General features: G+C 36.7%; 1 protein-coding gene across 5 annotated transcripts; it reads left to right on the forward strand.

The window, feature by feature from the left end:
* On the forward strand, positions 1 to 24857 carry ZNF512 (zinc finger protein 512). 5 transcript variants are annotated; one of them, XR_002782898.1, is made up of 14 exons: positions 1 to 167; positions 672 to 730; positions 9272 to 9459; positions 10136 to 10231; positions 10518 to 10601; positions 11259 to 11383; positions 11933 to 12019; positions 12439 to 12537; positions 13135 to 13302; positions 15708 to 15902; positions 18083 to 18184; positions 19062 to 19124; positions 19611 to 19832; positions 20268 to 20357. XR_002782898.1 is itself a non-coding variant. In XM_023536940.1 (14 exons), exons 1-14 carry the CDS (start codon positions 138 to 140, stop codon positions 23342 to 23344), a joined length of 1704 nt encoding a protein of 567 aa, XP_023392708.1. In that variant the 5' UTR covers positions 1 to 137; the 3' UTR covers positions 23345 to 24857. The 5 variants fall into 5 exon arrangements, 4 of the variants coding, with proteins under 4 accessions (XP_023392708.1, XP_023392709.1, XP_023392710.1 ...); XM_023536940.1 differs by lacking the exon at positions 19611 to 19832 and adding an exon at positions 23036 to 24857 and having other exon boundaries at positions 20268 to 20366; XM_023536941.1 differs by lacking the exon at positions 19611 to 19832 and adding an exon at positions 23036 to 24857 and having other exon boundaries at positions 9275 to 9459; positions 20268 to 20366.
* Positions 24858 to 24877: the final 20 nt, after the last annotated feature.

Here is a 24877-nt window from a genome sequence, read left to right on the forward strand (position 1 = left end):
GGCCACTCGGCGGAAGTAGACGTTCGGAACGGAGCTCGGCGGCGCCGACTCCACATCCGGGAGAAGAGACGAGAGCGGAAGTGGCGTTGGTCTGGCCGGAGTCCTTGGGTGAATTTGTTAGGCGTGGAGAGGGAGTAATGTCTTCCAGACTCGGTGCAGTACCCGCCGTGAGTTTCTCGGTTTGAACGTTGTGCTTCAGGGGTAGCGCTGTTGAGCCCGCAACACGCGGTCCCTCGCTTTTGTCCCATCCTCAGAGTTGATTTTATCAGAGCCCATCGTAGGCCCCACCCTTCTAGGTCAGATCTACTTGTCCCCCCTTTTCTCTTCACTTTCCGCTGCCTGTTTCCCACGTCCTAGGACTCAGTTCCTTGCCAGATTGCCATTAGTTCCTATTGCTTTTGCAGCTCCTGTGTTTCCTTGACCGTTGCCCTCTCGTTTTTTCTCCCTTTTAGACAGGGCTTTGAGAATGGGGGAGATGAAGGTTCTGGTGTTGTCACCTGCCGTGATTCTGTAGGATAGAACGGCACACTTTTCCTAAAAAGCCCTGCCGCCTTCCATTTGAAGTAGTTGCCCCAGGAGAACTTCATTTCTTCTGGGCACAGGGGTGTTTGTCTTTTTGTGGTCAAGGTTCAGAGGTCCCTAGCATTCACTCATGCGCTTGCTTTTGCTAGACTCCGGGACCTACATCCTTTAAACAGAAGAGGAACACGAGGATCGTGAGAGCTAAGAAGTAAGTGCGGTTTTCTGATGTTCATTTATAATTGTGTCGCCAGTGCTGGCCAATAGAACTCTCTGTGATGATGAAAATTTTCTGTATCCACACTGCCCAGTACTGTAGTCACTGGCCACGTGTGGCTTTTGAGCCTTTGAAATGTGGCTAGTGCGGAGGAACAATTTCAAACTGTATTTAATTTTAATTAAATTTAAATAGCCACCTGTAGCTAAAGTCTGCCTGATTAGACAGTGCAGATTTAAACCTAGAGAAAAATTTAGCTTGCAAGAAAAAAGTACGAATTATAATAAAAATGGAATATATGACTCAGCGTACATATGACTACATTTATGTCCTCATGAATACTTTGGTGAACATGGGAAGGACTGATAAAAATAACTAAGAAATTCTTGTATTTTTCAAACTACTTGGCTTTGAGACTGGTGTATTATTGTGTATAGTGAATGTAGCTAAGCTTTTTCATATTTGTTAATATTGCTAAGCTTTTTCATATTTGTTAATATTGAAAAGATTGTTAACTAGATACTCATTGGAAGGGATTAATTCATTCAGATAGCATTTACTAAATATCTATGTGCCAGCTGTGTAGTAGGTTAGATATACAGACATGAAAAACAAAACAGTTGAAAAGGGGAGCTAGGTGAATAGCTCAATACAATACAGTGTAATTTAGTATTTTAAAACAGGAATTTAATGTAGCCTTGCAAGGGAAGGGTTGCCAGAGCAAGTCACTCCTAAACAGACTTGAAAGTAAAGGAATAATGCAGTTAGCCAGAAAGGAAAGGTATTTTTTTTTTCAGAAGAGAAAACAGGATACGAACAGGTAAAATAATTTAATGGGATAGCAAGAGAGTTATTGTTAAAAAATATAAAGGTTAATGGGCCCTCATCTGTTAATCTGAATCAGTCATTGGGGTTAGGGTGTTGGCATTTTTATTTTTAACTGGCTCCCTTCTAAGAGACTGCAGAATCTTCAAACCATTGGTGAGAAGTGACACTAGAAGAAAGTAGAGGTGAAACCATGGAGAACAGCATTTAAGGATTGAGTAGAATAAAAGGAGGCTGCAAAGGATACTGAGATGAACTAAAATACTTTTCCATTGAAATCTGAGTGTTTGTACCTAGACAATGAACTATGGGTTCTTAAACATTCGTGGTAGATCAGAAAGGAGCTGAAAATAGGTTAAACTTTTCATCTTTGTGATCAGAAGCAGAGACTGAAAGGTCAGCACTACAGACAACACTACAAATTATGATAGTCATTAAAAAGTCACTGCAGTTATGATAGTCATTGGTTGAACCAAAAACTTTTTCTGCTCGTATTTATGGAGAGGGAAGTTTGAGATTAATCTAGTTTTTAACAAATAAGCAAATGCCCTGACTTAATAGGTAGATAGTGTAAAATACTTGAGAATTTTTGTTGAGACTTTTAAAAATGAAAGACAGAGAACGTGGAGGGAGGGATTCTCTAACCATATTGACTTAACCCCCAAGATGTTAACCATGCCAACCATATGAACTATTGATGTTTTTTTTACTATGCTCATGCTTATTCATGAGGAGGGATATGACTATATCTGGTCCTACAATGATAGTAAAAAAATTTCTTTGAGGACAGTTTCCTAAGAGGCGTCACATGAGACTGGACTCTTAATGGCCTGTTGATACTATCAGGTCTTTCTAGTAGAGATCGTTCCCATTGTTTGGGATGGTGGGTTTTGGCTCTAGGAGACTGCCAATTCTCATTTTAAAATTTTTACTATTTTTATTGAGATATAATTGAAATACAACAGACTGCACATATTTAAAATATATAATATGATTAGCTTTGACACATGTAAGTACCTGTGAAACTTCCCACAATCAAGATAATAGTTCCATCTCTCCCAAAAGTATTTTCATGTTTCTTTGCAATCCATTCCTCCCTCTACTCCTGTCCCCAGATACTGTTGACCTGTTTTCTGTCACTGTACAGTAGTTTGCATGTTCTAGAATTTTGTATAAATGAAATCATAACAGTATGTTGGCTTTTTGCATGATTTCTTTCACTCAGAATAATGATTTTAAATGAAAAATATTTTTTAATGCTGAATAGAATTCTATTATGGATATACTGTTATTTGTTTAGCTGTCTACCTTGATGAACATTTGAGTTATTTTCAATTTGGGGGTATTACAATAAAACTGCTATGAATATTCATATACAAGTCTCTGTGTGGAAAAATGTTTTCGTTTCTCTTGTTAAGTATCTAAGATGGTATTTATTTACTAAGATGGTATTTAGCATTTAAGATGGTTAGGTCATATGTCAGGATTATGTTTATAAGAAATTGCTTGTTTTCCAAAATGGTGGATTATTTTACATTCCTACCAGCAGTGTTTGAGAGTCTTTAATTTTAGCTAATTTAATGGGCATTTGAGTATTGTTTCATTGTGGTTTTAATTTCCTTTTTTTTGATGAGTTGATGTAGAACATCTGTTCATGTGCTTATTGGCCATTCATATGTCCTCTTTTGTAAAGTGTCTGTTCATATGTTTTGCCCATTAAAAAAAGTTCTTTGTCTTATTATTAAATTGTAGTATTTTTGTAAAAATATTCTGTTCAATTCCTTTGTCTGATATATGTGTTTTGAATACTTCTTCCAGTTTGTGGTTTGCATTTCATTTTCTTAATGGCGTCTTGTGAAGAGCAAAAGTTTTAAATTTATCATTAAAAAATGATAAAAATTTCATTATTATTATTATTATTGTCTCATGCTTTTTGTATTCTATTTAAGAAAACTTTGCCATCCCTAAATGCAAATATTTTCTACTATGTTTTCCTCTAGAAGTTTTGTAGGATTTACATTTAGATCTGTGACTCATTCAGAGTTAATTTTTATGCGTGTATCTTAAGAGTCAATGTTAATTTCCATTTGTATATCCAGTTGAAAAGACTTTCCCTATTCAATTGCCTTGGCACCTATGTCAAAAATCAATTGAACGTGTATATGTGTTTCTGTTTCTAGACTCTCCTTATTCTGTTCCATTGATGTATATATGTGTCTTTTTGTCAATAATAAATTATCTTGATATTGTAGCATTAGAGTAAGTCTTCAAGTTAGATAAAGTCATCTAACTTCATTGTTCTTTTTCAAAATTGCTTTGTCTGTTCTAGGTTCTTTGTGTTTTTATGTAAATTCTACAATCGTTTCTATTAAAAGAAGCATGCTGGAGTATTGATTGGTATTATTTTGAATCTGTAGATCAATTTGAGAACTGCCATTTTAATAATATTGAGTTTTCTGATTTATGAGCATGCTATATTTTCTCATTTATTTAGGTCTTTAATTTCTCTCACCAGTGTGTTATAGTTTTCATTGTAAAAGTCTTGGATGTCTTTCGTTAGGGTTGTTCTTAGGTATTTTATATGTTTTTTTATGTCATTGTAATAGTGTTATTTTTATAAATTCATTTTCTAGTTGCTTTTTCTAGTACCTAAGAATACAGTTGATTTTTCTGTGTTAACCCTGTATCCTGCCACTTGCTAAATTCATTTTTAGTTCTAATAGTTGTTCTGTATATTCCTTGGGATTTTCTTTGTAAGCAAATAAACAGTCTGTAAGTAGGGACAGTTTTACTTTTTTCCTTTTGTTCTTTATGCCTCCCTGCCCCCTTTTATAAAAACCTTTTTGCAGTGGCATTTAACAATGGAACCTTCTGGACCTGGAGTTTTCTTTTTGAGAAGGTTTTGATAACGAATTCAGTTTCTTTAATAGATATAGAGCTTTTCAGATTTCCAGTTTCTTGTGTCAGTTTTGGTAAGTTGTATTTTTCAAGAAATTTGTTCTTAATTTGTCAGTTTATTGGCATAAAGTTGTTCAAAGTATTCTCTTATTATTTTAATGTCAGTATGATAACTACTCTTTCATTCCTGCCATTGGTTATTTGTGGTATCTTTTTCTTGATCAGTCCAGCTACAGAGTTGTCAATTTTGTTATCTTTTCAGAGAACCAGATTTTCTTTATTGTTTCTAATTCATGAATTTCTCCTCTTTATTATGTTTTCCTTCTATTTATTTTAAAAAGAAGAATTTTTAAGGTTTCCTAGGATAAAATCTTAAGTCATTGATTTTAGATCTTCTTTTCTAGTAAAATCATTTAAAGCTTTTAAGTGTGCTTCTCAGTACTGCTTTAGTTGAATCGCACACATTTTGATATGTGCATTTTTGTTAATCACTTCAAAATATTTACAAATTTCCCTTGTGATTTCGTTTTTGACACACAAATTATTTAGAAGTAGATTGTTTAATTATCAGATTTTTAAAAAATTACATATCTTCTAGTCTTGATTTCTAATTTAATTCTGATATGGTCAGAGCACATGTGTAATTTTCATCTTTTTAAATGTAAAGTTTATGGCCCGACATATGATCTATCTTGGCGAATGTACAATGTGCATTTGACAAGAACGTATATCCTGTAATTGTTGGATGTAGTGTTCTATAAATGTTGACTGGAACAAGATTTTGTTTTCCCTGAATTTTTGTCTAGTTCCATCAGTTGCTAAGAGGAAGAGGTCTTAAAATTGTCTGCTAAAAGTGTAGAATTGTCTATTTTTTCTTTAATTCTATTGGTTTTGCCTTGTGTACTTTGTTATAGACACATATAATGGGTAATTGTGTATTCCTTATGATTTGTTACTTTTATCATTATGAAGTGTCCCTTTTTATGTCTAGCAATGCTCTTTGTCTTGAAGTCTGTTTTATCCGATATTAAAACAGCCACTCCAGCCTTCTTGTGTTGCCGATTGCATGATCTAATTTTTTTCATCCCTTCACTTTCAATCTATATTGCTTTATATTTAAAGTGTGCCTCTTGTGGCAGCATGCAGTAGAGTATTGCTTTTTTTATTCACTCTGAGTCTCTGATTTTTAAGTGGAGTATTTAGACCATAAATATTTAAATTAATTATGGATGTGGTTGGATTTAGGTCTACCATTTTATTATCTGTTCTCCGTACCCTGCTTTTTGTTCATCTATACCTTCTTTCTTGAATGTTTAGTGTCCCATTTTAATTTATCTCTTTGATTTTTTGGCTCGCTCTTGCTCTCTTCTGTTTGTGTGTGCTTGCTCGTGCTCTCCCTCTCCCTCTCCTCCCCTCCTCCCCCCTCCCTCCCTCCCTCCCTCCCTCCCTACGTGTGTGTGTGTGTGTGTGTGTGTGTGTGTGTGTCCGTCCCCTCTCTCTCTCAGTACTGGTTACTTTAGGAATTACAATATAATACCTATTCTTCCACAGTCTACTTAGAGTTAATATCCTACTACTTTGCTTAAATGTAGAACCCTCACAACCATAGAGCTTCCTTTAACCCCCTGCCTGCTGACCATTAAGTTATAGCTGTCATATATACTGTATTTATATACATTGAGAACTTGACCAAATGTTAAAATTTTGCTTTAAAGAATTTTTTATATTAACCCAAGTTATTTACCATTTCTGTTCCTCTTTCTTTATTCTTAAAAACCCAAATTTCTCTGTCATCATTCCTTTCGCTAGAACAGTTTTCTTTAGCATTTCTCATAGAACAGATCTGCTGACAAATTTTCTTAGTTTTTCTTCATCCAAAGAAATATTCCTAAAGGATATTTTTACTTCATCTTCTCTCTCAGGATTTTAAAGATGTCGTTGCACTGTTTTCTGTCCTACTTGGTTTCTGTTGAGAAATCCATGATATTTCGAATCACTGTTGCCTGTATGTAATATGTCATTTTTTCTGGCTGCTTTCTAGTTTTTTTTTTTATTGTTTAGTTTTGAACAGTTTTATTAAAATATGTCTAATGTGTGTTTTCTTTCAGTTTCTCTTCTTGAGTATTTGTTGAACTCCTTGAATCTGTAAATTAATTTCATTAAATTTGGGGAATTTTTCACCATTTTTTTCAAATATATTTTTCTGCCTCAGGCTCTTTTTTCTCTCCTTCTGGGATTACAACTACACTTAAGTTAAACCTTTAGATATTGACCCACAGGTTGTTGGGGCTCTGCGTTTTTCAGTCTTCTTTTTCTTATTCAGTTTGAATAATTTCTGTTCATCTATTATCAAGTTTAGAGACTCTTTCCTCTGTCTGCATTCTATTACTAAGACCATCCAGTGAGTTTTTATTTCAGATATTGTATTTTTCAGTTCTAAAATTTCATTTGGTTCTTTTTTAAGGTTTCTATTGTTTTTTCCTGATAATTCCCACCGTTTCCTTTATTTCAAATGTGTTTTCCTTTATTTAATGGAGCATAGTCATAATAGCTGCTTTAAAGTCTATGATAGTTCCAATATCTGTATTATCGTGGAGTTGACATCTGTTTACCATCTATGCCTTTGAGAATTGCTCACATTTTCCTAGTTCTTTGTGTATTGCATAATTTCAGAATTTATTCTCAAGATTGTGAATGTTATATATGTAGACTCTGGGTCTTTTTACACTCTGCTGGGGAATGTTAATGTTTTTATTTTAGCAGGTAACCTGTTTAGGTTCAGACTGTAAGTTCTGTTTTCCTTTCTGTGGGCATGGTTCAATGTCAGTTCCATTCTTTGAGTCTTTGCTATTATGGTTTAGGTCTTTTTTTGTACACAACTAGCTCAGGGGTTAGTCTGAGACCTTTTTTGGGTGTTTCAAATCTTGGTTTATTTAGCTCTCCAAGCTTTTGATACATTAGTTTGGGTCTGTCTCACTCTAGTAGCTCAAGGTTTAGTCTGAGACTTGTGCATTTGTTCAAATCTTGTTTTACTTTTCAAAGCCTTTGCTATGCTGATTTGAGTATGTTCCACACATATATAGCTTAGGATAAGCTGTGAATTCATACACAAAATTATAGGATCCCTTTTCTGCCTCTCTCTTCTTCATGACTCCCAACCTCCTCCCAATCTATAGAAATTCCTTTTTCTGGTTTCTCTGGCCAGAAAGGTGGAGATTCTGTTGGAAACTGTTCAAAACTAAACATTGGTGCTCTGCAAATGGGGCCTACCTTTGTTGCAAAGCCCACTGTGAGAGAGCAAAATACTGGGAGGACCTTCTCTCAGTTTTGACTCCTCTCCACAATCTACTTGATTTTGTTTACTTTTCAGAGTCCAGAGTTTTCAGTTGTAATCAGTAGGAGGGATGGGCTGTGATGGGCTTACACTACCATGCCTGAACCGGGACTTCTCTATTAAAATTGTATTATTGGACCTCATGTGCAGAGAGGTGAAAATCATTCTTCCCTGTTCATAGCATACTGACATCATCAGTCACCATTATTGTTTATTATCCCCATTTCCTTCCCCTTCCCCCCACAGACAACCATGTTAACATGTTTGATATTTACCCTTAAATATTTATGAATTCTTGTAAAACAGCTAGTACTGTTTATGTGTATTAGTTTTTAATTTACCGAATTGACATTGTACTATAGATCTTGTTCTGTTTCTCTTTTCTTTCCACGGTATGTTTTTCAGTTATGTTCATGTCTCTCTATATAGAAATGATTTATCGCTTCTGACAACTACCTAGTGTTCCATAGTAGGCATTGATCACAATTTACTTACATATTTTCCTAAGAATGGTCACCTGTGTTTCTTTCAACTCTCTACTCCCACAAACTTCTATGTTTAATTCTTATCAGTTCTACCTCTGAAGTGTTATCTTGACTCTATCAACTTACCATCTTTCCTACAAAACCTTAGTTCAAGCCCTCTTATTCATATGATTGCAGTGAGCTGCTAACTCTTCTTCTTTCCTTCATTCTTTCTCCATGAGTCATCTTCCATACAGCATTCAGAGTGACCTTTCTAAACCACAGATCTAAAGCAGGCCTCACACTTTGAGAACTATTGCTCTGCAGTATCTTTAGTCACATAGAAGATACTTTGTAGTTTCTCAGTAATGCTTGTTAACTACATACTGACTGGTCTTAGATTTGGGAAATTGGATTCAACTCTATACCAGACCTTTCTGGCCAGCTTAACAGACAAGATAGCTCCTTCCCTTTAGCTATGGAGCTAAGTATCATGTTGTCTAAGTAAGATAAGGGTGGCCCTGACGTCAGGGTTTAGGAAGGAGGCTAAGGGAGAAGAAAGATGGGTCAGACTAGGGCTTACGAATTGTTTTTTTCCTTCTTTATTCTCTGGGATATTACTTAATTACTGTCCCTCTGTCAGGGAAATAGGGAGGCTTGGGCATACTGGATACAGATCCAGGGAGTCTTCTGGGCACAAAACACCCTATTTGACTAATATCTTTTCTTTGATGAATCCAAGAAGGAATGCCTACATGGGCTGCAGAGTGACCATTTTGGTGAACTGCTTACTCTTTTCAATTACAGTGAAGCATAATAATAATTGTATGTGTTGTATTAGATCAACCACTGTAATTATTTGAAGATTAGCATTGAAATTTTGTTCTTATTATCAGGCTTCTTAGGTTTTTTTGCACAGGTAACGAAGTTGGTTGTTTTCTTATGATATATAATAATTAATAGGAACTTTACTTCAGACCCTCCTTTGTAGTATATATCTTTGTGTCATATTAGTAGCAGGACCCAGTGCTCCATAAAGGATAACAGTTTCCAGTACACTGTCCCTCATGATGACTCCTTAAGTGGCTCATCATCTGCCTCTTCGTGTGAACCAGTGAGTGATTTTCCAGCATCTTTCCGAAAATCTACCTACTGGATGAAGATGAGAAGGATCAAGCCAGCTGCTACTTCCCATGTTGAAGGTATCAGTATCAGTATCTTATTCCAAATTCAGAGCACTCTCTAAAGTTGTATTTTGAGATAGCTGTTGTAAAGAGCTCTTAAAGTATTAAGTACCACCACATACATGTTTTCTTATTAGTGATTAACATTTTATAAAGATGTTAGGCTATCACATACTGTTACCTTTGAGTTACAGAGTGAAATTCTTCTGCTCTTACTCCTCTAGGTTATACTGTTATTAACCTTTCTTCTTCATTATTTGAACTTTTCTCCCATTGTTCTAGTTTGATCCTCTGTTGAGGCTTTATAGGCTGGTGTAAAGGTTATTCTGGGTAGAATTGTCTTGCTGGTCATAGTCTCAAGGCCTTTTTGTAGCCCTTTGTCTTGAACAATTCTGCTTCAGTGTTAGCCTCAAATCAAAATCAAACAAAGCACACTGTACAAAGGTCTTTATTGTTTATAGGGAACAGTCAATCACTCGGGATGGAGAATAGTACAAAGGAAAAAGGGAAGTTGAGTCATTTGATGAAAAGATATAAAACCTCCCCTAAAAATGTCGCAACTGCCTCTAGGAGGCCTATGCTTGCTTATGATCTTTCCTTTTGATGGTCTTGTGAATGATGTTTTGAAGGCAGGCCCAGATGTTCACTTACAAACCATACTGAGGTTTTTTCTGCTTTTGTATGGTTATTTCAGGGTCAGGTGGAGTATCAACCAAAGGAAAAAGGAAACCCAGGCAGGAAGAAGATGAAGACTATCGAGAATTTCCTCAGAAGAAGCATAAGCTCTATGGTAAGGGAGCAACTTCTTTAATTCTTTTTCCCTGGGTGCATGGGCTTTATTCTTTGCAGGAGAAAGACCTTAGGTTTTGCCCTTGGAGCACTTTTGAGCCCTTTGAATATTTCGACAAGGCATGGCCTCCATCCTGCCTTATTTTACCCTTCTGTCATGATTTAAGGGAGTCATTTGGTTGAGGGAGTGGGGCATAGAGGGTTGAGAAAAGGAAGGAGAGATTTTGGTACTAGAGAGGGGTTAGCAAAGGTGATATGTTGGCCTTCAAGTTTCTCTCTTGCATCAGGGAGGAAGCAACGGCCTAAAACTCAGCCTAATCCCAAATCCCAGACTCGTCGTATTCGGAAGGAACCACCAGCCTATGCAGCAGGTATGCTTTCTGTTGGAAACTTCGTGGGCTCTAGTTCTCGCATTCTGATTTTTGTTGTTGTTGGTAAAGGAATGATGTGCCAAAGCATTTCTTTAAGGAAGCAGGTATTAGGCCATGGGTTTGGGGTCAGACAGTCCCTTGTTGAAGTTTTGGCTTTTCATTAATTTTCTGATCTACCTCAATTTATTTAATTTCTGCAAGCTTTAATTTCCCTGTCTCTAAATAAGAATAATAAAGGTAGTCAGAATTGTGAGAATTAAATGGAATAAAATCATTTAATGAACTTTCATGCATAGGAAATACTCAGCAAACTGGTTGTTACATATCTCAGTATCCCATTATGATATGCTGCTATGAAAAATGTTGCCCATTGTCAGTTATACCTCAGTAAAGCTGGAAAAAAGTGTTGCTCCGTTCTTTAAGCCACTGGGCTTTGGATGTCTCTAAGATGGTTTTTATGATGGGGCATTGAATAGGACTTTCAGAAGCTCCTCGCTGTCTGAAAAAAAATTATTTCTACAAGTTATACACAGTAAGTCTCTTTCCCCAGGAGGGGGAAAAAACTATTTTGTGATGCTTTTCCTAAATTCTGGGATCGTGCTTTTTGTTTCTGGAAAATACTGCAGATTATATCGTGTTCCTTTCTCTTCTTTGTAGGCAGTTTAGAGGAGCAATGGTACTTAGAAATCGTGGATAAAGGCAGTGTCTCCTGTCCTACCTGCCAGGCAGTGGGGAGGAAGACCATAGAGGGCTTAAAGAAACACATGGAAAACTGCAAACAGGTTAGATATTGTATAGTATTTCATAACTGTTTTATGTTATGATCTTTTACCCAAACTTTAGACATCTGGCTCTGTGTTGGTTATGCTGATTACTGTGGAGAAGAGTCAACATTGTGTCATAGGGAAACATAGGCTTTGCAGTCTGGTAGACTTGGGTTTGAATCGTCACTCAGCCAGTTACTAGTTTTGTCCTTTAGCTTTTTATGTGTGAACTTGAGTTTCTTCATTTAAAAAGTAGAGATAAAATAATTACTACCTTGTATAGTCCATGAGAAGATAAAAAAGAAATAATCCATGCTAAGTTCCTACCCCATTACTTGGCAAATGTTGGCACTCGATAAATGGTAGTTCTTATTTTTTTAAAAACGAGTTGCCTTTACTTCTTTGCTGTCAAGGATGTGACACTGAGCTTGTGGGATTTTTTGAAATTCATCGATTGTTGAGTTTGGGAAATAAAAGAGATACAGACACGAGCATTGGAGAAGGACTTCGTGACATTCTGTTTCTCTTTTGAATAGTTTGGCACTGAGCAGTATTTTTTCTCTGTAGGAAATGTTTACTTGCCATCACTGTGGGAAACAACTTCGTTCACTGGCAGGGATGAAGTATCACGTCATGGCAAATCATAATAGTTTGGTAAGAGTGTCTTCTGTCTTACATGAGCCTATGTGGTGTTTGGATGTCTTAGATGAGTGTAGATAACTCAGTGGAGGTGGCCAAGGCTCTGGGACTTTATAGGGGTGTGAGTAAGAAAATCTTTTTAATAGAAGAGTTCTGTACAATGAAACCTTTGGTGGTGGATTTTTGGTATTTCTGAGTTTAGGTTAGTCTCATAGTTTCGTATCCTGGGAGACAGAGGCTTAGAACTCTTATTTCCATTACAGTCACTTCCTTTTCACTCTAGAGGATGGAGAAAGCCAGGAGTTAGATAACGTAGACTTCACGAGCATCAGCTTAGGTGCTGGTCCAGTCCTTGATTCTTCTGTGATAAAATTTTTTTTCTGGATCTCTCTTTTCCGTGTATCATCTGCTTGTTGGCTTCTCTTGCTTTCTAGCCCATTTTGAAGGCTGGAGATGAAATAGATGAGCCGAGTGAGAGGGAGCGGCTCCGAACAGTTCTAAAGAGACTGGGAAAGCTCAGGTGCATGCGTGAGGTAAGAGCTCAAGGACAGCAACTCCTGCCTGGTCTTGGGTCCATGTCTTTCTGTTATTCTTTTCTCTCTCTCCTTCTCCCTGTAGACCTGGGTCTGTATCATCTTCCAGCATAAGAATGACTCCTGCTTTTCCAGGTCTCCTGAACTTATCAGTATCTTTTTATTTTCTTTCTCATCTCTAAAAATTTATTTTTTCCCCTTTTTCCTTTGTTCGAAGGGGTTTCTTTACCATCCTTTCTTTGGTGTGATGAAGAGGATCCTAGTAACCTCACTGTGAGGAACTTCAATATTGCTGGGTATTTGATATTGGGGTAGAGTTGCATCGTAGACTAAGAAGGGAGCTCTGACACAGAGAAGGTGCACGGTTCTAGTTTCTTGAATGTTGTCTAAACATGGAATATGATACGTGATGGTAGATAGGACAGCCATTGGGCCAAGACAAGAAAGGGTTGTGCCAGTGGGAAATGTTGGAAAGGGTCTAATGATATCAGATCTGTTTGTGTGGAGTGGTAGTTGAATGCCTTGTGGCTGTTTAGAAATTTAGAGATCATGTCAAAAGATGTAAGATTATAGTATAGGTTTCTCTCTTGTGTTCAGAGTTGCTCTAGTAGCTTCACCAGCATCATGGGATATCTGTACCATGTCAGAAAATGTGGCAAAGGGGCTGCAGAACTGGAGAAGATGACTCTGAAGTGTCACCACTGTGGAAAGCCATATAGATCGAAGGCTGGACTTGCATATCACCTGAGATCAGAGCATGGGCCTGTGAGTACTGATTACTTTCTAGCCCCTGTTTGGGGATATATTCTGTGGTAACTGCTTACCCCTACGTCTTCCCATATATCCTCGGTTCCTCATTTATATCCCTGTTTACCCTTTGAATGTTTTTGTTCTCTCTTCCTTTGTTCTCTTATTTCTTCCTTTTGAACATTCTTAGTTTAGAGAAATCGAAGTTCATTGTAGTCTGGGCAGAAGCACACTCATTATATTTTTAAAGTTTAAGGCATACCCCCTTAGCTACAACTCTTGTGGGAATCTGTCCAGCTGGTTTCTGTATTCCAATTTTTTTGTCTTGACTTTTTTTTCCTGATTACATTTCTGTATTCCCACCCTACACACCTCATATTTTTTTTAAGTTAGGTTTCGAGGTATAATTTACATGTGGTAATTAATGTTTACCCTTTTTGATGTACAGTTATAAGAGTTTTGACAATTATGTACATCTATGTAACCACCACAATCAAGATATAGAATAATTTGATCATCCCCCCAAAATTCCCTTCCGTCCCTTTGTAGTCAGCTCTTCTTGCCATCCCTAGCCCCTGGCCACCACTGATCTATTTTCTGTCCCTATAGTTTTTTCATCATATAAATGGAATCATACAGTATGGAGCTTTTTGAGTCTGACTTCTTTCACTTAGCATAATGCATTTGAGATTCATTCATATGTTGGTATGTATCATCAGTTTATTCCTTTTAATTTCTGTTTAGGATTTCATTGTATGGCTATTTCACTATTTTATTTACCAGGTGAAGGACACTTGAGTTGTTTCCATTTTTTGGCAATTATGAACAAAGCTTCTATAAGCATTCACTTAACGATTTTTTGTGTGACAATAAATTTTAATTTCTCTTGGGTAAATACTTAGGAATGGGACTGCTGGGTCATATGATAAACATATGTTTAACTTTATAAGAAACTACCAAACTGTTTTCCAAAGCGGCTGTGCCATTTTGCATTCTCACCAGCAAAGGATATGAATTCCAGTTGCTTTGCATCCTTGTTAGCACTTGTTATTGTCAGTGTCGTTTTACTGTGATTTAAATTTTCATTTCCCTCATGAATAATGATGACTAATGACGTTGGCCATCTTTTCATGTGCTTATTGGCAATGTCAGTCTTTGGCAAAGTGTCTTCATTAGTGAAGTTGTCTGTTGAGAGCCTCTGTTCATTTTATTTTTGGAGTTTTTGTTGTTTTACTATTAAGTTCTGAATATATTCTGAATTTTTTATGTATTTTGGACACAAGTTCTTTATTAGATATGTTTTGCAAATATTTTCTCTCAAATGTGTAGCTTGTCTTTTCATTTTTAATGATGTTTTTCAAAGAGTTCTTAATTTTGATAAAGTTCAATTTTTTTTCTTTTATGGATAATGCTTTGTTATTGTATATATTTTTGTTCAATCTAATGTATAGTTTTATATTGCTCCTGTAAAAAAAAAAAATCACCACAAAACTAATGGCTTAAGCAACACAACTGTGTTATGTCACAGTTCATTAGGCCAGAAGTCCAGGTATAGCACGACTCAGCTGGCTTCCCTGCGTGGAGCCTCACCAGGCTAGAATCAATGTGTCAGTAGGGCCATTCCTTACTGGAGTCTTGAGGAGAGAATCTATTCCTAGTTTCATTAAGATTGTTCAAGAATTCAGTTCCATGCAGTTATAGGACCTCATTTCCTTGCTTGCGGTAGGCCAGGGGTTGTTCTCAGCTTCTAAGGGCCATCTTCATTCCCTGGCTCATGGTTCCCTTCATTTTCAAGTCAGCAGCAGTATGGAGTCTCTCTCTCATGCTTTAAATCTCTCCTGCTGCTTCTGTCATGTCTCTCTTACTTAAAGTCACCTGATTAAGGACTTTAATTAGATCTACAAAATAACTTTCACATCACCTAGATTAATGTTTGAATAACTGATGACTATAGCGTGGCCAAGTTGATACATCAAAAAAGTCATCTCACCCCTAATATAATATTATATGTCAACTGTAATTTGAAAATAAATTTAAAAAAGAATAATATCCAGGTCACAAAAATTTTCTCCTTTGGTTTCTTCTAGAAGTTTTATTGTTTTATGGTTTACATTTAAGGCTATTATCCATTTTGACTTAATTTTTGTATATATTATGAGGTATGTGTTAAGATTCATTTCTTTGCATATGGCTATTTGTTGACTTTGAACCACTTCCATTGACTACAACAGAATAGATTTTATCCTGCTCAGAAGCTTTTTTACCAGTAAGATGTGCATTAAGATGGTGGAGCTTTGTGCTAGTGGGTAGCAAGCTGATAAAAAGCTTTTTTGATATATAGAGCAAAAAAGACAGCCCTTAATCATTGGCTCTAATGGAAGCCACTTCTCAGGCCTGTTTTTTGCTATGTCTCATTCTTGCAGATCCCCTTCTTTCCAGAATCAGGACAGCCAGAGTGCTTAAAGGAGATGAGCCTGGAGCCAAAGAGTGGGGGCCGAGTTCAGAGGCGTTCTGCCAAGATAGCTGTATACCACCTGCAGGAGCTGGCCTCTGCTGAACTGGCCAAGGAATGGCCTAAGAGAAAGGTTCTTCAGGATCTGGTACCTGATGATCGGAAGGTAAGGTGGAAACCTGTATTAATTTTGAAGGATTATGTCTGATACTGTGCTTATTACATACAGAAAAGTAAATGCACTTGAGTGAAGTACATGGTAAACAGAATTTATTGGAGATGGAGTACATCTGATCCAGCTTCAGTGATTTGTTTCATGTAGGTCCTAGAGAAACAGTCGGTTTCAGAAGTTCCTTAAGGAGTCTCTTAATTTTGGACTTCTTCCAGAGAGAACCTAAATTTCCAGATTAGTTTTTCTGCTTAGTTTTTGCCTAGTGTGTTTCTACTTTGTTAGTTCACATGCAGTAGTTTATACTTAGTTTAGGGAAATACTGAACACTTGGTTAGGGTGTGTAGTCCAGTTTTCTCTATGGCAAAATTATAGTTTTCCCCTTTGTAATTAGTGAATATTTTGTGGGAAGATTAAGACTACATAACTAACCTGTGTTTTATCATACTTCTACCCACTTACTTTAGCATCCATCAGTGTCATGCCTGCAACAGTTATTTCTGTGGTGTTTCCTTAATGATGATTTTCTGTTTCCATCATTTCTTCTACAGTTGTTCATTGGAATTCTTCTGAGAAAGATCCGTCCTTTTTTTCTGTTAATTTATTTTATATTAATATAGACTCATGGATATATTTATTCTATCACCTATGATCCAGTGTTGTTGTTATTTGTTTTGCTGCTCAAATTGTTCCAGATTTGGTCATCAAGAGCTCTTTCAAGTGGGCTCCCATATATTTTTCGATACTCCCTTATCATTTTTTTTGAGCTCTTTTTTACTCTCTGACACCGCATGATACTGTAGGCTCATCTTGCATTTTTCCTGCCCTAGCCTTGGAATCAACCATTTCTTTAATGAATTCTGGTTCCTTTTATTGGAGAATATATTTAGAAGCCAAGATTGGAGTGCTAGATGTATTCATTCCTACTAGGGTGTCATGCTTCTGGTCCTTCTTGGTGGATAGACCTAGGATATATATGTATGTGGATTAATGGATGCATACACACACTCCGTATTCGTTTCTTTGTCTATCTATGTATTAAAGCCATGATACCTTTAATTCCAATCCAACACCACAGGTTTCATTCTCGCCTTCCTCTTTTCCTTATTTGTAACTCCTTTCTTCAACAGTGAGAATCCTGGCTCTTGTCTACAATATATTTACCTTGTTCAACCCTAGTACAACATAAAGTAGTTTCAGAACTGTTAATCCATACCCCTGTAAAAAACAAATTTATTAACTAGAGATAATATTTGTGTGTAGTTCTTTTCATCTTTAGCCTTACAGTCAAAATTCTATTTTTCAGTTAACTTACATTGGTTTATCCCCCATCCCCATCATTATGTTTCTCATTTGTAATAATTAGATTCACATGTAACTCTTATTAATTTTGGGTTCCCCTTACATCCTGTTTAATTTAAACTATTCATTTATTTAGGGAGTACATAAAGCATTACCATGCTTCTAAAAATCAGACGTATACAAAAAGTTCTTTTCAGAGAAGTGTCACCACCCCCTCTTTCCAACAGTTCTGTTCTAAGTCCCCTTTTATTTCCATTCTGTTCTTATCCCACTGCCCCTAAAGACAACCAGACTCAATAGTTTCTGGTTTATCCTTCCTGTATTTTTATGGGATGGATATATGAATATTTTTTTATATCTCCTTTCTTACTATGGATGCCTTTTTTTGTTTGTTTTGCTTTATTTCACTTAAAATATATCCTGGAAATCACTCTAAATGTGCTCATAGAGATTATCCTCATTTCTTTTTTATAGCTGCATAAATATGATAGTTTATTATGTGAATGTAATAGTTTATATAAATATTTCCCCATCAGCATAGAAGATTTTAGTTGAATCCATATATATACTAGCTGCAGAGAAGGGGAGATACTTATAAATATAGCCATCTCCATGCTCTGATTTCTTTTGTAGCTTTACCAGAGTCTCTCTAGTCTGCCTTCCTTACTGCCCCCATTACCTCTATGGCCTTTGGTCTTAGAATAGTTTCTGAGACTACCCAATAGACAAATATACTTAGCAGTTTCAAGAACTTTAAAAGGTCTTACATATTAGTTTTTTTTACATATGAAAATATACTTATGGAACTCCAGAATTACAGAACCTGAAGAGTTGGGTGTGAATATTCCTCTAATAAAGTGTTTCTTGTCTCGTAGTTAAAATATACTCGCCCTGGGCTACCTACGTTCAGCCAGGAAGTACTACATAAGTGGAAGTCGGATATCAAGAAGTATCATCGCATTCAGTGTCCTAACCAGGTGGTTCTTTCTCATTCATTTATTCAGTAAATGTTTATCATGTATCTGCTGTTGTTTCATTTATTCCTTTGTGACAAAGCACCTGAACCTTAGTGATTTAAAACATCAAATATTTTATTTGTTCACAATTCTGTAAATTAATAATTCTTGTCAGGGCTCAGGGTAGTTCTCCTGCTGTGCATAGCATCAGCTGGAAGCTCAGACGGGACCTGAATATCCCAGATGGCTTCTGTGTAGCTAATTCAGCTGGGAGCTTATCTCTCCACGTGGCCTCTTTCTCTAGCAGGGTAGTTGGTGACAGACTTTTCAGAGTATTCCAGGAACATGAAAGTGGAAGCTGAAGATCTCTTAAGGCCTAGCTTCAGAATTCGTTCAGCATCTTTCCATGGCATTCTTTTGGTCAAAGGAAGCACAGGGCTAACCCAGATTCAAGGAGAGGGTAAATAGAATAGACTCCGCATCTTGATTGGAAGAATGACAGAGCATTTCCAGCCATCTTTAATCTACCCTAGCTATATGTAGTACTTTGGGGAGGAATAGATACATAAGAAATAGAAGATACATTTGTACTAAAAAAATCAGATTTTAAAAAAAAATCTAACCATATATATTTCTGTGTTCCTTTAAGTATAAGACATACCAGGGAAGGGAATGTCTTAAGCTTTTGTAAACAACATGTTCACCTCTTTTACTTTTCGTTGGTTTTTCTTCCTGCTTTTATGGCTTGCATATGAATCCTTTTTCTGTTTGGTTTATGGTACAATTTTTTGGGCTTCGTCCTTCAAATATAGAGTTGGTCAGTGTAAATGACCAGATTGCTAAGAGAGGGATGCTGTTTGGTGTAGTCTTCATGTTATTTCTCCTCCTTTTTTTTCAGGGTTGTGAGGCTGTCTACAGTAGTGTATCTGGCCTTAAGGCTCACCTGGGCTCTTGTACATTGGTTTGTAACTTTCTGAACTATTTTATTCTTAACATGACCTCTGAAATAGTCTGACATAGAAGAGAATTCAGTTTAGGTGAACAGCTAGTTGTCCTGTTTTCTGTTATCTTCTGAGGCTGGTTTAGTTTTGTATGACCCAAAGAACATTGGTCTCTTATTGAGTAAGATGCCAGGGTATGTCCAAGATGCAGAAAAGGCCGACATAGCCATAAATCATATCAATTAAAGAATTTGGAGAAAAATAAACTAGTTCTGAATCCCTATCAGGGGTTTAACTTCTTCTACATGAGCCTCTCCCACATTGGACCTGCCCTGTCTTATTGGGCCTTAAACTTTCTAGAATCAACTTATATGTACTTAATCTGGATTGGTGAAGATCCTCTGAACCCACCTGAATTATACTGGCCTCTGGGGATGGGAGGTGGGATCCCTGGGTGTCAGGCTAACAGCCATTCACCTCACTGAATCTTTTCCATGTTGACCCAGGTGCCCTACAACCCACCAGCCGTGGGGATTGCTGCCACTTTCCAATCCCTTTCAGAAGTATCTCCTCACACAAAATGAGCACCATGGAAACCCGAAGCTTCAGGAGGGGAGAGAAGTCTCAGTTCAAGGCAACCAAGGGAGTTGTAGGCACCCAAACCAGATCTGTCCAGGAACGTTTAGGAGTTTGTCATCTTGATCTTAGATTCTGAGTCCTTAAACTAGGTATTATGGATGGTACTCTTCTAATTCTGGATTTCCAAGGCCCTTTTTGCAGCAATGGATTACAGTGGGAAGAACTGCAGGTTTATCTCTTGTGAACTTCAGGGGTTTGATCATTTTGGGGGAGGAACCAAGAGAACCTTGGAAGTGAAATGAAAGGAACAAGGGAAGGTAGAAAAATATGACACATCACATAAGTAGGAGAACTTCAGGTCGTGTTGAAAAGGGTGGGGGTGGGGGTGCATTAGGATAGATTTACAGTGGTGATAGTCTGCCCAAACTGATTTTCCTAAATATATCATTGTTTTGGATTTTCTTTCTTCTTATCTTTGCTGAAGTAGAATCCCCTCTTTTCGTCTCTGACAATTCCTACACATAGCCCAGATATGTGTTTCTGAATTTACCAGTAATTCTCTTTTCTTTCATTCTTGAAAATAGGGGACCTTTGTGGCTGGAAAATACAGGTGTCTTCTGTGTCAAAAAGAATTTGTGTCAGAGAGTGGTGTCAAGTATCACATAAACTCTGTTCATGCTGAGGTGAGATTTCTGCTTTCCCACAGGGTTTTTATAATTCTCTGGGCCCAATACATAACACCACAGGAGAGGTGGATTCTGTGTCTATTTTTATGAGCTAGGACTGTCAAGGAAAGTGACTCTTACACTGGTTACCAGAGACATTGGAGTTAAAATACTTTCTAAAATTAGATGTGTAATTATATTTTTCTATAAAAGCATTTGAAATCACTGTGAGAATCCCTGAGCTCTTCTAATTCCCTTAAATCCAGTTAAATCAAGCATTTGGGAACCAGGCTGAATTTATACCTTTGTAATTCTTGTTTTATAGCAGTCTTTATACTTCTGTTTTCTAGTATTCTAATGTCTTCAAACAACCTGTTTTTAATTCTGTTAAAAGTATTGCATAGAAGCAACTATAAAGGACATTATTGAGACAGTGGGGGAATTTGAATACCGACTATATTAAATAATAGTAATGTGTCCATGTTAATATTCCCAATTGTGATAATTGTAGTTGTACAGGAGAATGCCCTTGTTCTTAGGCAGATACATGCCGAAGTATTTAGGGATGAAGTAGCATGATGTCTGCAGCTAACTTGCACATTGTTCAGAAGGAAGGAAGAAGAAAGGAAGAGATGAACAATAGCAAATCTAGGTTCATTAAATGATTGTAACTTTTCTGAAGGTTTGTGAATTTTCAAAATAAAAAAAAATCAGTATAAAAATGCTTTAAAGTTCAGAAAGTAAAGAGTTTTCTCTTGGGCAAAGTATTTTAGTAGTACAGATGAACAGAGAAAGTATTTACTGTATAATTAAACACTCATTGCAAAAGCTTCAGGCATAGAGTGTGTATTATCTTGGAATATCTTATTGCAGAAACTATTGTTACCTGATGAGGAAAAATAGCAAGTACCTTGAGCTGTTCTCTGCTCTCAAATTGAATAATTCTTAACAACGTGGGCTTTAGTTAGTGTCATCAAAAGTGGTTCCTGTTGCTTTACTGGTTTAAGCTTTGGGAATCCCTTTCTGTATCTGAGATTTTTTTTTTTCTGGAACGCAGCCATATCTTTTTTTTTTTTTTTAATAATAATAGTGTACCTTTTTATGTTTCAGGAAGTAGTTGAAAGATAAATATTTTCTGACAAAATCTGGCCTTCATATAGTTAACTTATTTCTCTAGTGTCTTCCTAAAAAGTTGGAACCAACAAATTTCACTTAGTTTGGGGCTTGCTCCCTAAACATTTATTCAATGATTTATGCCTGTATTTATGAATTATATGTGGTGATGAAACATCTTTACCCTGTTCCTCCATCTCTGTCTCATATTTTCTTACATTAGTTTTTTTAATAGTAATTTTCAGACGCATGAACAGACAGAAAAGTATAATGAACAACTTTAAGAGTCATCGGTGTATGGCCAATCTTGTTTGATTTGTAACTACACTCACTTTTCTTGTCCCTTTAAGGCTTATTTTAAAGCAAATTCCACATACAATGTTATAACCATAACCATCATTACACTTAAAAAAATTAACAATGATTCTTTAATATCATCATATATTCAGTCGTTGTTTAAATTTCCCTAATTATCTTCTTTTTTTTTCAGTTAGTTTATTTAAATCAGGATCTAAACAAAGGTTTATATACTGCATTTGTCTAATTTAATCAAGAGTAGTGCTATCCAATAGAAATGTAATGTGAGCCATATATGTAAAAATTTCCAGTAATCACATAAAAAATATAAACAAAACAGGTAAAACTAACTTTAATAATACATTTTATTTAACCAAGTGTATTGAAAATACTGTTTAGCATGTAGTCAATAAAAAATTATTGAGATACTTTACATTTTTTCATACTAAGTCTTCGAAATTGGTATGTATTTTACATTGAAAACATATCTCAATTTGGATTAGCCACAGTTCAATAGCTTATTCGCCACATGTGGCTAGTGACTGTCTTATTGGACAATGCAGGGCTAGACATTTTCCCTTACTCTTTTTTTTGCCCTTTAGTTGTTGAAGAAACTGGGTCATTTGTTGTATGTGTTTACTCACATTCTGGATTTGCTGATTGTATTCCTGTGCCGGTGGTCTTCTGTCCTGGGTAGTTCCTATAAATTGGTTGTTAGACCTAGAAGACTGATCAAATCACTTGATTTAGGTTGAAATTCGTTCTTTTTTTTTTTTTGCAAGAATATTTCATAACTGGTTTCCATGTGTCCCAACTCTTAATTTATAAACTGAGGCTCAAAGAGGTTAAGTAATTTTCCCATGGTCACAGAGCTAGAAACACCTGGGATTTGCGCCCAGGTAGTCTGGCTGCAAAACTCATGCTCTTAACCACTATACTATCATGAAATAAAAATCTCCCATTGCCCAGTGCTTTTACATTTCATGAGGAGGTTTTTACAAAGGGGATAAATGGGTGGATGGTGCTAAGTAAACAGACTCTGTAGGTCAGTTATTGAAGTACCCCAAATCATGTGCACAATAAATATGTACAATGAATGCTCTCGTATTGATTTTCTCCAGTTTAAGAGAGTTCTAAGCTCTGGTTCCATGTCTGTTTCCTTGTGTTTAGGGTATTCTGCCCTAAAACCATGCATTTAAAAACAGTTCTTCCTGTATCCCCTCTTTATGCTCTTGTCTGTGTTTTGACTGGATAATGTTTCTATTTTGCCTCTGCAGGATTGGTTTGTTGTAAATCCAACAACAACCAAAAGCTTTGAAAAGCTGATGAAGATAAAGCAGCGGCAGCAAGAAGAAGAAAAGCGGAGGCAGCAGCACAGGAGCAGAAGGTCTCTAAGAAGGCGGCAGCAGGCTGGCATCGAGCTGCCTGAGGCAGAGCTGAGTCTTAGAGTAGGGAAGGATCAGAGGAGGAGCAATGAGGAACTGCTAGTGTCGACCTCCTGTAAGGAACCAGGGCAGGAGCCATTGCCAGCACAGTCCCAGAAAGTAAAGCCCTCAAAGACTAATCATAAACGAGGAAGGAAATAGGCAGGCAGTGTGAAAGCACTCCTGGGAGAGTGGATGTGATGCTGTTGTCACGGGGACCTGTGCTGAGAGGACTGAGTCATGGGGGCTAAGTGAAGAGAAGTGTACTCTTTCAGCCATTTGTGTAAGGCTATGACTTTCTCAGCTCCTTCCTCTTGTATAAATTTCACTGTTTTCCCTACTTATTCACTCTGACCCCCACTCCCACCCTTTTCGCTAGGTTTTCCCGCTATTCCTCATTGAAGTCTTCTTGTTTTTCTCTTATCTTGCCCAAAGAGCTCCCTCTTAAGGCCAACTGTAGGCCCCTCTTGTCCTATACAAGACTAAGAAACCTATCTGGTTGTCCTTCTCTTCCTGGGGCATATAATATTTTTGGAAGCTCCATTGATTTAGTAGTCATACTCTATCATCTAGCTTATAAAACAATTCCGTTAATTTTTAAAAACCATACTGATTAATCATTTTGTATTTGTGATATAATAAGCCTAGAAGCTGGAAATGTCACTCATATGATAAGGTAACCCTGTCTCTTTGGGAAGCAAACTTTATGGAGGCTGTTTGTTCTCAATATGGTTTTAGGATTGAAAGTAAGTAAATGGACTTAGGAAGAAAAAGCTAGAAATTCCCTACACTAGTTTACTGGGAAATGCTTTTTGTTTGTCCCAAGTAGCAGTGACTAGACCCACAGGCATGAAAATCAGCCTTAGGAATAATGTGTCCCAAATATTAAAATGACTAGAGAGAAGAAAGTAGAAGAAGCAATAAATACTGCCTCAGCTTTCTGGGGCTTGAGGCCCCATTTGTCACTATAATCAATGTCCTCCTGAAGCTTGTTTTTGCTCCCTCAGTTTTAAGAATTGAGAAATACCACATTGATTGCCCCTGATGTTTTGATACAGAAGCCTAGTGTTCCTGGTAACACCACTAAGTTTGGTAGCCAAGGTACACATTCCTTCTCTTTTGAACTTGACCTCACTTGTTAGTCTATAGCCCACTAATTCCTCTTCCCTCCTTTTAGTAAACCTCTGAATTTTTGAGAATATTGTCCTCTGTCCTCTTTTATATGTGTTCTATCCTGTTTATATCCTGAGACTTTGACACCAGATGTAGATATTTATCTGGAGTTAGAAAGAAAATTTGTTTTTCTGTACCTCATGCCTACCTGATGTCTAATGGACTATTTCTCTCTGAGGCTGACTTTCTCTGGGTCATTGCTTAGAGCAGCTCTGTTGTCGTGTTTCTGGATTCCCTTCCCCTTCTCCATACGTATTGGTCTTATATATTCTTGCCAATTTTTGTGGCACATGCCACATAAAAAGCAAGAGACTCTTAACCCTGATATTGACAAGTACTGCCTTTTTAAATTCTGAAAGGCTTTTACCAATCTTTAACTGTTCTCTGCTCCTCCATATAGCTTTTAAATGTGGGCTTTTGTGAAGACCACTTTGAAACAAGGGGCATTGAAACCTTATTTGGGTACTGCCAAAATAGGTAGTTTTGAAACAAATGAAGGAAATAGTATGATCCACTCTACAT

Source organism: Pteropus vampyrus, unplaced genomic scaffold (assembly GCF_000151845.1).
Source record: "Pteropus vampyrus isolate Shadow unplaced genomic scaffold, Pvam_2.0 Scaffold173, whole genome shotgun sequence".
Taxonomy (NCBI): domain Eukaryota; kingdom Metazoa; phylum Chordata; class Mammalia; order Chiroptera; family Pteropodidae; genus Pteropus; species Pteropus vampyrus.